The following is a 13,440-nucleotide window of genomic DNA, read 5'->3' as shown; positions in this document are numbered from 1 at the left end:
TTGACTATAGGGTCCTGTCATTATTTCCTAATCGTATTGTTCTCACGCAACCAAACTGGCGACATCATCTTTGTTTAGAAATGGCTCGCACGAGAAACAGTGTATTGGAAACAAGGTAAGGAAGGTGAATCAGACGTGTTTATTATTATTATTATTATTATTATTATTATTATTATTATTATTATTGGAGTTGTTAGGATAACTTCTAAATTTGCTATTTAATAGTGAGATTTCTTAAACTAATGCATTCTTGCTGCGTTTTAACATAAATATATACTTGTCATGAAATGTACAGTAGTTGTCAGGATTAAAATAAGATACACGGTGTATCCTTAACATTACTATTTCCACTGACTGGCTGATCGCTATTTCAGTCACAGTACAGTACTGAAATCGGTTTTTGTAATGCATTCATCTAAATGAGATGTTGTTAACTCAGTTACACCTGGTGGAGATTACAATCTCCTAGGCGATAAAGCGAGAGTCGGTCATGCCGGGTAAGGGTTGGCAGTTTTAGGAACACGGGGATTGTGTCAATGGAGCATGCATTGGAGATACAGTGGTACAATAGCAGTGCCAGTGGGTACAGATACTGTACAATGTATGCAATATAAGGTTGTCAACCATGCCGAATTTTACAATTATATTTAATATGTATAATTGCTAATGGCAACATTGTTTAAATTCACTGTCACTGTCAGGAAAGAGCTCCTGAAATTTGGCTGAATGTGGTGTTTTTTTTTTCTCTTTGTTCTTCTAGAACCTTAACCCTGAAAGGAAAGTTTCTATTTTCAGCAGGGTGACATACTGGTGGTTCAACAGGTAAGGATCTCCACTCCAATCCAGTCAGCATTCAGTTTTGTATTATTTTATAAGACATTTAAAAATTGCAAATCAGTGGTGTATTCTTTTAAAAGCCTTTTACAACATGACAAGTAAGGTTTTTCTTTTTTTATCAGAAAGAACACATTTACATAGGTGACAACTTGAGCTAGAGTGTGTGAAATTAAGCTCACAGGAGAACCTGGCATGGCTCAAACTGCAATATTAATATTGTCTCTGTTCTTACTACACACCGGAGAAGATAACCTTAATCTCCTCAGTACAAGTGTTGCTTTTGCATTTGCTGAGCCCTCTCAAAATAGAATACAAGTGTGTTTAATTTTCCTTGCAGTGTTATAACTTTAGGTTATAAGAGAGCATTGCAGAGAGAAGACCTCTTTGAATTAAATGATGAAGACTCATCTTACACTGTATGCCCCAGCTTTGAGAAACAGTGGAGGAAAGAAATTATTGGGCCAACTGAGGTAATTGCAGTCATGCTGTCAATTTTTACCTAGTGAGACACCAAGTTAATTTGAAGTAAGTAACGTTGTGCTCGAACACTACAAAACCATCAGGAAACAACTCATTTCCAAGTAGGAGCAGTGGGTGTGCGCATACATTGCCTGGCCACTTCATTAGACCCTGTCTACTTGGCTGAATTTGACACCGTCACCGTGTGGGGCGTGTTCTCCTGGTATACTCTGGATCTCTTGATTACTGTGGAAGGCCATGAACACTAACCAGGTTATTAACACACAATATTGAGAGTAACAGCATCTGAGAATATATGATGGTGCCATCAGTACACATGTATGTCACACATATTTACATGTACATACTGCTGATAGGCTGTAGGCGATCTACATTTTGGTGATACTGGTTTTATTTTGCATTTACTGCAGTTGGAACATATGTCTGTAGCTTACTTACATGTTTTCATTTTGATTCTTTATCTGAAATTCTGACATTTTCAAGTAAGAAAGGGTTATTGAGTGCTTGTGAGGCAAAACAAAGCAGTAAAAGGCTGACTAGAGCTGCGACAGAGAAGAACTAGAGCATCCAGCTGTGACAGTATTCACATTGTGTAACATTTATTAAACCAGGTACCAACAGAAGACGAGGAAAGCCTTTTGGGAAAAGAAAAAAAGCATAAGCCCTCTTTGCTTCGTGCTATATGGCAGACATTTAGATGGCTTCTTATTCAGATTGCACTTCTGAAAGTGTTGGCAGATTCTCTGGCTTTTATCAGCCCTCAGATACTCAAGGGTGATATTTCATTCAAATGTTTATATATATATATATATATATATATATATATATATATATATATATATATGGATGTACACAAACATTTAAGTGATTATAAAATAATGTATCGTAAACTGCTAGTTAAAATGCGTGAATATTTAATTGTGGCGTATACCCTTTTAGTGTTGGATTGTAGATTAACAGTGCTAAGTAAATTATAAGACAGATGTGTGCAGAAACCACTAACTGTAGTTTGTGTACTCGTGTCCCTCTTTTAAGGCTCATCATTGCTTTCTGTGACAATCAGCCCATGTTTGATTGGAATGGTTCTACCTATGCAATTGCCCTTCTTGTGGCTGCTGCCTCTCACACCGTTGTGCTCCAGATTTACCAACGCTTCAACATGCTGACTGCAGCTAAGATCAAAACTGCTGTGACTGGGGTGGTGTACAAGAAGGTGAGAATATTTCTAGTCCTGAGGCATCACGCAACAGTATGACCTCTTTTTTGTGGGGCATTGCATATCAACAGTCAAAAGCATTAAAAAATATATATTGATAAGCTCTTAAGTTTACATTTAGCAGTGCTGCATTGGTAAATTTCAATTTGTTTTTAACCAGCTTTATTAAACGCTGTGCCTTAGTGCAGTGAGATGTGCAGCAAACTGGATTTCTGCACTTTATAATTCACTTGACTAAGTTAAGGAAGGCAGATGGTTGAGATGATTGACATCCAACTTGCTGACTTTCCTCAAGATCGAACAAGAAATTGAATGTTATCGCATGATCTACTAAATCTGTTACAGCCTGTAGCAAAATTCATTTTAATTCAATATAGTTTTCACGTTGCATCTGAAGAAATGCATTGCTCTAAAAGATGACTGTTAGGTCTTTTTTTAGTGAAATCCAAAAGTCAGAACTGCTTTATACAAGTAGTGTTCACTGTAGGGCAGGGATGAGCAACGCTGGCCCCTCCAGACCAGGGGTCTTATTACAAAAGCATCTTAAGTGACATTCTTATCTTCTCTTCAGAGACAGAATGTCCAAACTGAAATTTAGGAGAGTTGATATTACAGAAAATGCTCTCCTAACTTATTACAGAACATTCCTAACTTGGTCATTGTTAGTTTGCAAGATCTGAACACACCATGCAAAAAAACAAAAGAGAAGAATTGGTGTTGTACATGTATTATTGTTGTTATGCTTTAGATTTGTATTGCACAAATAATTTTTGCATTTAGGTTGCATTATATACAGAATATTTTATAGTGAACCATAATGATCCATTATATTGGGATGTGCACCTATAACAGTAAGCTACATGTAACGGCTAGATCTAGCCCCACCTGCCTTGAGAGAAGTGTTATGTACGGGACAGCATGGAGTTGGAGTTAGATGAGCTCACAAGTTACTGTCGGTGATTATGATAATTGATATTTGAATCTTTACTGAGTAATAAGATACGAAGTATCCTGTGTTGATTCTGTCATGTTATTATATTACACAGTGAGACGCTCCATTGAACTATAACCGGCCGCTCATATATGTAATGTAACTCGAAAAATACAACTTTGGTCTCTTTAATGTACACAATTATATTACACACTTTCTTTCACACCGGAGGCACAAACATCGTAGTACTTTAATTATGTTTAGCTTTACTTTAGCCTGTGAGATTGTTATGTGTTGGCATTCCTAATTAAAACAAAATTGTGTAATGACTGAAATTGAATAAGTATTGCTTACCGATATTTATTTATTGTTAACTAGATTTTATTGTAGGTTTTTTCTGCTATCAAAACCTTACTCTCTTCCCTAGTAAAATTTAGATCCCTGAGTTTCTTTGCCACAACTGAATCGAGTTTAGACGCCATAACTTAAAAACAGGTGTATTCTGGTGACAGTTCCCTGAAGCTCGATCTGCAACCTGCCCTGTTCAGACTCGTTTACAGATAAGATTGGCGTTAGATAGGTAGGATAGGAGGAGACACTTAGGAAATTGTAGACATTACTGACTCAGGAAATGCTCCTTTCCTAGCCATGAAAGATAACATAAAAAAGCAGGTTAGGAAATTGTTCTGTAATGCGGCCCCAGGTCTTTGATGAAACTTTGTTCGGAATGACCTCAAGTTGCTAACAATGTCATTATATCTGTTAAACCTGTTGTAGAATGGCTCTCCAGGACCGGAGTTGCCCCTGTATATAGTTTCAGTACTGTCAATTTGATTGACATTTGCCTTAATAATTCATTAGATAAAGAGCCTTGTGTTTACCTTCTAGCACAACTTCCTGTGCTGATAGCAGATTTGTTTATCACAATCAAAGCCTAGATATGAAAAATTTGGACGCTTTCCAACGGTTGTCCATGGCGTCTAAAATAGAATGTGTTCTATGGCTGTCCAATGTTAATTTTCTTATATAACCAATGTATATATAAAAATATACATACATATGGCAATTTTGTTTGTGGTGTTCAAAATAAAACAGCTTGAAAGGTCACAGCACACAGGTAGATACATATAGTGTCCAAATAGCAGGTTCCAGAAATATAGTAGACAGAAAAAGACTAGAAAACAGATACAGCTTTTTTATCTACAGATTGCAGGAAATAAAACAAATACAGTGCTCCCCCTTTATAAGGCAGCCCGTTATACAGCAGAATAGGTTATAAGGCGGTACGGTCATGGCTCCCATTTGCCCCATAATGCCATCACACTAACACTGGTAACACAGTCTCTTAACTATGGCTCTTGACTCCAGAGTTATAAAGGGGGAGCACTGTATATCCAATTGCATATATGGGTTTATTTTTTTCTTGATTTATCCACATTGTTCTAGACAGCTGTATTCAGGCAAAAAAACAGACACATAAGCAAACATAATGCTTTTGAATATACTGCCAAAAAGGAACCCATTTAGTTTGCAGTGAGAAGCACAACATGGATGTTTTGAGTATGGGGTGTCTAGCAATGTCACAACTTCATAAGCGATTCTCCAGCTATATGCAAAAATGTGACATATTGAGAGATGGATCAATAGACTGACAGATACATCCCTATATCCCCAGAGTCTCATATTAATTTATGCTAAACAATGTTCACATCAAGTTTCATGACATTTGGACAAACAGTTCTTCAGATATATGGAAAATGTGGAAGCATGACATACGTACATAAAACTGCTTCCCCTTCAATACTCTTTGCACAGGATTTAATACATGTAGTCAAGGGAATTGGAAAATAGCCTGCATTCTTGATTTGTTTTAACTTAAAAGGGGGGTGCATTATTACCAACTGCTTGGTTTATTGTTTTGATGTCATTAATTATTTTAAAAAACAATACTATACTGTGCTTTACAGTGTTGTCCTTTGAACATTGCTCAGTTTGTAGCCAACCTTGATTAAGACAAGTAGAAAAGAGCTTGTGCCAATAGACATCTAGCCTAACATATTTCATAATTGTAACTCCATACTGTAGGGTCGGTCATAAATATTTTGATTGTACATTCTGTGATAACTAAAGTAGTAGTTAATACCAATATTTGAGCAACAAGACTCTGAACCATGATTTAAAACATCATGAAAATATAAGTGACAGGGATTTGTCATTGTAATGAAATTAAATGAAAATATTACTTGTTTTAGGCCTTAAACCTGGCAAACTGCTCTCGAAGGCAGTTCACGACTGGTGAAGTTGTGAATTTAATATCGGCGGACGCCCAGCAGCTGATGGATCTGGCTGTGAACCTGAACCTGCTTTGGTCAGCACCATTCCAGATCCTGTTGGCAGTCTTCTTCCTGTGGCAAGATCTGGGCCCATCAGTGCTGGCTGGTGTTGCGGTTCTAGTGCTTGTCATACCATTGAATGCTGCGGTGGCTTCCAGAATGAAACAGCTGAAGGTAAGTGTAAGAAAAAACATAACATACAGTGTACAGGGTTTGTTACCAACATGGATCCTTTACAATGCATGAAAGGATGGCCTCACCTTTACTGAAATTCTGTATTATATTGTAATTTAAATTCTTTTTAAATTACAAAACAATTACAAAAAAAAAATTATGTTTGCCAAGCTCCCATTTTTATTTGATTGGTTTCATTGTGAGTTTGAAAAAAAAAGGTCTTTGGACAAGAACGAATGATCAATGTTTTAATGTTGGCATACAAACAGACTTGTTTTTTCATTGTTAAAAATAAGGAAAAATAAGGAAAAAACAAAATCATTATATTAGCATTAACCCTCACCTTGGGTTCTTGGGTTAGGTAATAGCTGTAGATATCAGAATACATGGGGAACCATTCAGATCCAACATAACTGTATTCTCGTTTAGAAAACATCTATTTTATTGATTTATTCATACTTGTTCTCAACAACAGAAAAGTCAAATGAAGACCAAGGACCGACGTGTTAAACTGCTAAATGAAATTTTGCATGGAATTAAGGTACAGTAACATAACAATATCTGAATAGTTATTTTGATTTCCTTCTGAAATAGAATCTGATATGTTTGGTATTTTATGTCATTTGTTGATTAAATCATCTAATTTGCACCATTATTAATAGTAAAACACTGGACCAAACACAGGAGTAAAGGCACTCCTGTCCAGCTATGCTGGCTTATACCCATTCACCTGCTAAAAATGGTCATTCAAAAATCCTGATGTATTTGCCATGCTGATGTTTTTTTATTAGCAAATCATTGAGCTAATCTGTTTATTTCTAACAATGTTTAACTTATTTCCACCATGTTTTGTCTGCAACAAGTTGGAAATAAGAAAGATACTGATATAATAACATTCAAAAGATGTAAGTTTCTATTTGGATGCTGTTGTTTGTTTAGATTCTGAAGCTGTATGCATGGGAGCCATCATTTCTTCAGAAGGTAGTGGACATTCGAGAAAGCGAAATGGAGGTGCTGAAATCTTCAGGATACTTGACTGCCTTTTCCATGCTGATGTTAACCTGTGTCCCTTTTTTGGTAGGGAACATTTTAAAGCTGTGCTTAATTTTTTAATCTTAATGTATTTTTTTCAAATTGAAGTACTGTAGATCTGTTTTATTTTAACAAATGTAAATGATGACTGCTTGAACAAGAATTTCCAAGCTTTCAGAACACTGTTTAGTTTTAACTGTATACTATAGCCTGATGTACACTGTTTGAAAGATGAGGGGAAGGTAAAACAACCTATATTTATTATTTGTGTGCTAAGAAACCAGTGCAATTAATATACGACTAGAGCACAGTAAGTGATAGTTAATGTACCTGACTGTGGGTATACTGTCTTGTTATTTATTCCATTTACTCTTTCTTTGCAGGTTTCCTTGGCAACGTTTGGAGTCTTTGTATTGGCAGATGATGGGAATGTTTTAACTGCATCCAGAGTTTTTACATCAATCTCCTTGTTTAATATTTTGAGATTGCCACTGTTTGACCTACCTACTGTAATTTCATCGGTTGTTCAGGTACAAACACATCCATATTCATGGGGAGCTGTCTTCACAGTAAATAACAGGAGACTAGTGGGTTATTCAGTTTGTGTAGAGCACTCTGATTTGTGTATACAGAGCTAAATTATTCATCTGTGATTGAGTGTAGTTGGATATAACCTTGCATTTTATTACAATAAAATTGCTTTATGCTCTACAAACATGGGTATAAATTAAATACTGTATTTATGTAATCTCCTAGACAAAGGTATCTCTCAGTCGACTGGAGAACTTCCTCAGTGGAGAAGAACTTAAACTGCGAGATGTTCAGACTGAGTACCTTGGAGGTAAGTAGGAATTTGGAGAAGAATCATTTTTTGATTTTCACTTTAATGTATTTTGAGAGCAGGTTTACAGTTGATTTGTATGTTAAAAAAATAAAAATAAAAATATGCTTCATACGTTTATAATAATGTGTTTATTGTGTCTATGTAGTGTTTATGCCTGACATGCACACTTTTATAATGGATAACTACTGTATGGCATATTTTGCTTTGCAGTTAATTCAGAGCGGTAAAATAAGGCCTTCACATTATGATATTTATTGTACTTTACAATAAATATCATAATGTGAAGGCCTGACAATAAGAGCTTTGATTACTTTTTGCAAATGAACAAATATTCTAATATTTGTTTGACTTTTGAACAGATAACCAAACATGAAAATAACATGTTAGTCTCAGCACTATTATGAATAGAGTTGTCTGTCGCCTATCCAGCTGCGGTGGGACCAGAGTATGGGTGGATATGTAAAAAGTCAGATAAATGAATCCTATTTTAAATACCATTATACACAGCTGGAACAATTGTTTAGAAAGATACAGGGTAGCCACCTGCCATTTCAGCGCATGCATTCACTGCTGAGTGACAGGCAGGAGATCGAGACAGAGGTTGAATTTGATACACTCCGCAGGTGTACAGGATTTATTTACATATCCACACACTGAACTGAGTTCATACAACCCAGTGCAGTGTTCCAGATCTTTCTTTTCCTGTCAGCAATAATCACTCCCAGAATTTCATCAGCAGGAATAATTTTAAATTTCCCATAAACTGCAGCAGTACAGTTTTGTGGCAATAAAATAAGTCAGGATTTACCCTGACTTTTATATTTTTGTAGTCTTTTGTAGATTAATTCCTTTGAATAAACTTTAGTCACTACTGGTATAAAATCTTCAAGGGGTTTCACACCGTTTTTATTCTGTACCTTAAATTACTATAAACACACTAAATTACTATTGCACACTGTTATATAACATACTAATCATGCATCATAACAAAATGTATTTAGTTTGTTTATTTTGCAACTTTTGCAGTGGTTTTGCAATATAAAAACATTGCACTAAAACAGAATATATCAGTATAATTTGTCTCAGCCCTATAGTGATTTTCATTTAAAAAAAAAAAATAATAATAATCACATACATTTTCAAGTTTCCCTTCTCAATTAAAAGGTATAGTCCATAACAGTTGTAACAAGGGAGGAATAATATATATATATATATATATATATATATATATATATATATATATATATATATATATATATATATATATATATATATATATATATATATATATTTAAATGGAGTGTATGGTATAGACTAGTAGTGTAACAATTCCATTACTTTGTTATCATACATGTTTGTGTACTGGCATAATCTGCATTTCATTAGACTCTTCCACAGATAAAATGAAAGTTTCTAATTATATACCTGTATACCATTTGCTCTGATCAGTACACATGGCACAGTATACTGTAATTTGTTTCAACTTTCCAAACTTCCACGGCTGTAAAACGAATCCTCCATATTTTTGGGAGGTTGTAAATGGCTGTTTTTTAGTCGAATTACAACAGTACGCCCCTTATCTGGAGCACTGACAGCGTACGAAAACTTTGGTGGGATCTACAGTCTCTGCACTAATCTTGTCTGTTCAATAATAAACAAACGCCGTCTTACTGATGGATTACTGTATATTGTAATGCTGCCATCTTTATGAGAGAGGTTAAAATAATGTTTTTTTGTTTTTTTTTTCTATAGGCCATGCTGTAGGATTCACTGGAGCTTCCTTTCGTTGGGATAAAACTGGACGTCCAGCTTTAAGAGAGTAAGTGGGAGTAAAAGTGAGACCAGCAATAATGTCAGTAACATCAGTGGTAAGAAGATGTCATTTAAACCATTAGTATTCAGTAATTTAAAATGTCCAGATACCTATAGCGGTATTCAGCTGGGTGCTGTAATATGAGGTTCAAAAAGCTGACAAGTGGTCTGTGAATTTACCTTGGGAGCAATCCTCCTGTTGATAAAATATCAAACTGAAACACCCACAATAAGTAGTGAGTACTTTTTTTTTTTTATTTTTAGTCTGAATATGAAAATACCAGATGGATCTCTGGTTGCAGTGGTGGGCCAGGTTGGTGCTGGAAAATCATCCCTTTTGTCTTCTATCCTTGGGGAGATGGAAAAGGTTGAAGGCCTCGTCCAGAGAAAGGTCAGCTTTAGTACTAGGCTGTGCATTTCCCTATAATTCTCTACAATTCAGCTAAATATTCTAATAATCTTGACCCTTCAGTGTTTGGTTTATGTCATAATTGATGTACTGTCACGTTTTTTTAACAATCTTGATGTAGACACTTTATACAGTTCTATTGATTATCCAAATTGAAATTCTTGTTATTCAAATGGCTGCCTGGCACCAGCCGTGCTGGGTGCAGCAATGGTTTTTTGCAATATTGTCATAAAAACACTGCACTAGCCAAATATTTGATCTCCATAGCTTATATTTACTGTACATTACAGTGTACAGTTAAAGGACGTAGAGCTAACAAAACAGTTCCAATGCAGCATGTAATAGAGTTATAGGATGGTAAACTTCTGTGTAGCCGGTTACAACAACACATGTAAATGAGTAAGCCTGGGTTAGTCCCCTTCTACTTATGCCAGTATAAGGGCTCTAAATTGGCAAAAAAAAATAGGCAAGGCCAAAAGTTCCATCAGTTCATTATATTTGTTCTGGGTACCAAGGCCACTAAACCTCTGTCAAGGCCCAAGTGTTGTATACTTTTGCAAAGGGTTCATATATAAAACTAATTATTGGCTTCAGAAAGAAACAATGCGGTATAACTTAATATTAACTATTTATTTGTTCAGAAAGCTGTGTTTTTATTTTGGCAAATGCTTTTTTTTTTCAGGACTTTTTTCTGAAATATTTTTTTCCCCCGCTGATGTGACTTAACCCCCATAATTCACTTAACCATGTTATTGTTTGGATCAAGCACTTCCTGATTTGCTGTGTACAGGCGTCTCTAGTTGCAGAGGTGGAAAGGGCACTGCGGCCATAATTGCTGTGAACAGACATACATGTTAATGGGTATTGCGGCAATTGAGAAAGGCACTCATGGCAATTGCTGCATGTCCACCATTAATTTCGAGCCCTGCAAATGCCCTCAGACTTTTGCCGTCCTATAAACCTGTAATATATGCCTTTCTATTTTCAACTAAGAATATTAAAATATTAAATATTTGACATACCTATTAATTTGATTGTATTTTCAAAGAAGATACCAGGATTTGTTTGTTGTCTTACATTTTTGTATTACTGTGTTGCTTGTTGATAGTAATGAGCTGATTTGCTTTCAATGTACAGGGTTTGGTGGCATATGTTTCCCAGCAGGCTTGGATTCAGAATGCCACCTTACAAGAAAATATTCTTTTTGGCTCAGAAATGAATGAGAAGCTGTACCACGCAGTTTTGGAGGCATGCTGTCTCCTCCCTGACCTTGAACTTCTGCAAGATGGGGACCAAACAGAAATTGGAGAGAGGGTTAGTATGGAAAGAAAATTATATCAGATATTTTTTTTTGTGATATTAAACCCTTAAAATGCAACTTAGTATCTGTAGGACATATCTGAGTTACTGTAGTCTTTTCAGTCTAGTTAGATTTCAGTAACAAAAACAGCCCTGTATTGCTTTTCAGGCAAAGTCTTTCTAAAACATTTAACAGAAATAACAAGAAATACAATCTTAACCTACAGAGCACAGCTAGTTAGTTCTGCATAATTCTTAGCAAACCCCCTGTTTTACAGTAATGTCAACACAACTATGTGTCATAGGATTAGCTGTAAATAGGAGTTTATGTGCTTTTTCTGCCTATGGTGATAGGGAGTGAATCTGAGCGGTGGGCAGAAGCAAAGAGTGAGCCTGGCGAGGGCTGTTTACAGTGGCGCTGACATTTACCTGCTGGATGATCCCTTGTCAGCTGTTGATGTGCATGTTGGAAGACAACTTTTGGACCGAGTGATTGGACCCACTGGACTTATAAACAGCAAAGTATGTGGGGGAAACACGATCTTGAAATACTGTATAAAACCTAGTTAAAAAATAATCCTGCAGATATGTTTTTTCACTTATTGATAGGGTACAAATATAATAGACTCCTTAAAAATGGTGAATGAAACATACAAATGGTCCTAATGACAAACGTTTTTAAAAGATTTTGTTAAAAGATTTTGACAGTTTAGGAATAAGGGTATCTCACATGAGACAGTTCTGTTTCTAGAAATGATTCAAATCACTGTTTTTTATTCTCACAAGGCGAGGCACCTGCGATGTTGACACATCAACTTTCTTTGCCACGGCTGCATATAATCGGTGCGGCTCAGTGAACATTAAGCTTACATTTGTAGATGTTTGTTTAGTGGATGGCAGGTCATGATGATGTACTTTCTCATGTTTCTGATTACAGGACTGTATTTTGAACGGTTTGTTAAAGGTCTATACTGTAAGACATACTCATTTTTCTGATGACTCAAGGGATCATTCATGAGACAGATGTTACCACAGACTTCCACTCCCAAACTCCCTGAAAGGAGAATTAGAAGCTGTAAATCCGTGCCCATGGTGGCCCTACACGCTGTTGCTAGAATCATGGAAGGTTTTTCTAACCACCGTAAGACACAAGATTGAGCACACACTGAAAACAGGCTCTGTGTTTTTTAGACATGCATTTTAGTGACCCACAGCCCTGCAGTGTTACCTCTTGCTGACATGATAGTGGTGATGGAAGATGGCAAGATAATTGAGATGGGATCCTATCAGAAACTACTGTCTGACAGGCAGAAGTTTGCAGAATTCCTTGACATTTATTGCCAAGAAACTAAAGGCAGCTGCTCCAGTGCTGAAGGTATGTGTGTTTTGTATTAAATTTAGATTCTGTAGTGAATATAAAGGTAAAATGAAAATAAATAACTTCACTGCTTAGCTAATGTATTCTTCTGAAGAACCATGGCATGACTGGGTGTTGTGAGGCCTATGGCATTATGCCTTATAACATCCACAGCCGTTGTGATATTTCAGAATATCACAACACCCTGTTGTACCATAATTCTTAAATGTCTAACATACACTTTTTTTCTTTACCGAAAATACAGAAAAACTGAAAAGCAGCACATTCTTAAGAGAAATATCGAAAGGGTAAGTCTGAACAGACATGTAGTTAAGAGTAGACACGGATTCATTATTTTCCATTTATTATACAGGTATAATACTGTACAGACACTACAGTTTTATGTTTGTATAATGCAGAAGTGGATCTAGGATATGGTAACTTTTTTATACTAATAACACTAATTAAAAAGTAAGTACCCTTTTAATACATTTTACACTGCCAGTACTAATGTATGGTGTTTACAGTAATTCTGAGTGGTTATGGGTTCTGTTGCTTCTATGGATTATGGGTTCTGTTGTTCTACTCATTTTCCTCTAAATCTGTCTTTACCTGGCCTTGAGCTTGTCTAGAGTAGCAGTCTGGCACTGAACAGCCTTCCTCATTCCATTCAAATCACATGACAAGGGGACCTTTCAACTCTGCTAGTCACACCT

General features: G+C 35.9%; 1 protein-coding gene across 1 annotated transcript in view; it reads left to right on the top strand.

Moving 5' to 3' along the window:
• Window positions 1–31: 31 nt before the first annotated feature.
• LOC121321273 (multidrug resistance-associated protein 1-like) overlaps window positions 32–13,440 on the top strand; it is a gene marked incomplete at its 5' end in the record, with an annotated part of 34,806 nt that continues 21,397 nt past the window's right edge. The window contains 16 exons of the mRNA XM_041260174.1: window positions 32–115; window positions 761–822; window positions 1,175–1,307; window positions 1,929–2,089; window positions 2,353–2,530; window positions 5,717–5,971; window positions 6,447–6,512; window positions 6,911–7,048; window positions 7,387–7,533; window positions 7,760–7,844; window positions 9,600–9,666; window positions 9,924–10,050; window positions 11,206–11,382; window positions 11,722–11,889; window positions 12,559–12,742; window positions 12,990–13,032. Of these exons, the coding sequence (XP_041116108.1) occupies window positions 32–115; window positions 761–822; window positions 1,175–1,307; window positions 1,929–2,089; window positions 2,353–2,530; window positions 5,717–5,971; window positions 6,447–6,512; window positions 6,911–7,048; window positions 7,387–7,533; window positions 7,760–7,844; window positions 9,600–9,666; window positions 9,924–10,050; window positions 11,206–11,382; window positions 11,722–11,889; window positions 12,559–12,742; window positions 12,990–13,032 (2,075 nt within the window). The remainder of the gene's footprint in view (window positions 116–760; window positions 823–1,174; window positions 1,308–1,928; window positions 2,090–2,352; window positions 2,531–5,716; window positions 5,972–6,446; window positions 6,513–6,910; window positions 7,049–7,386; window positions 7,534–7,759; window positions 7,845–9,599; window positions 9,667–9,923; window positions 10,051–11,205; window positions 11,383–11,721; window positions 11,890–12,558; window positions 12,743–12,989; window positions 13,033–13,440) is intronic.

The sequence above is a fragment of the Polyodon spathula genome, chromosome 9 (assembly GCF_017654505.1).
Source record: "Polyodon spathula isolate WHYD16114869_AA chromosome 9, ASM1765450v1, whole genome shotgun sequence".
In the NCBI taxonomy this organism is placed as follows: domain Eukaryota; kingdom Metazoa; phylum Chordata; class Actinopteri; order Acipenseriformes; family Polyodontidae; genus Polyodon; species Polyodon spathula.
This window is presented reverse-complemented; position numbering and strand designations above follow the sequence as displayed.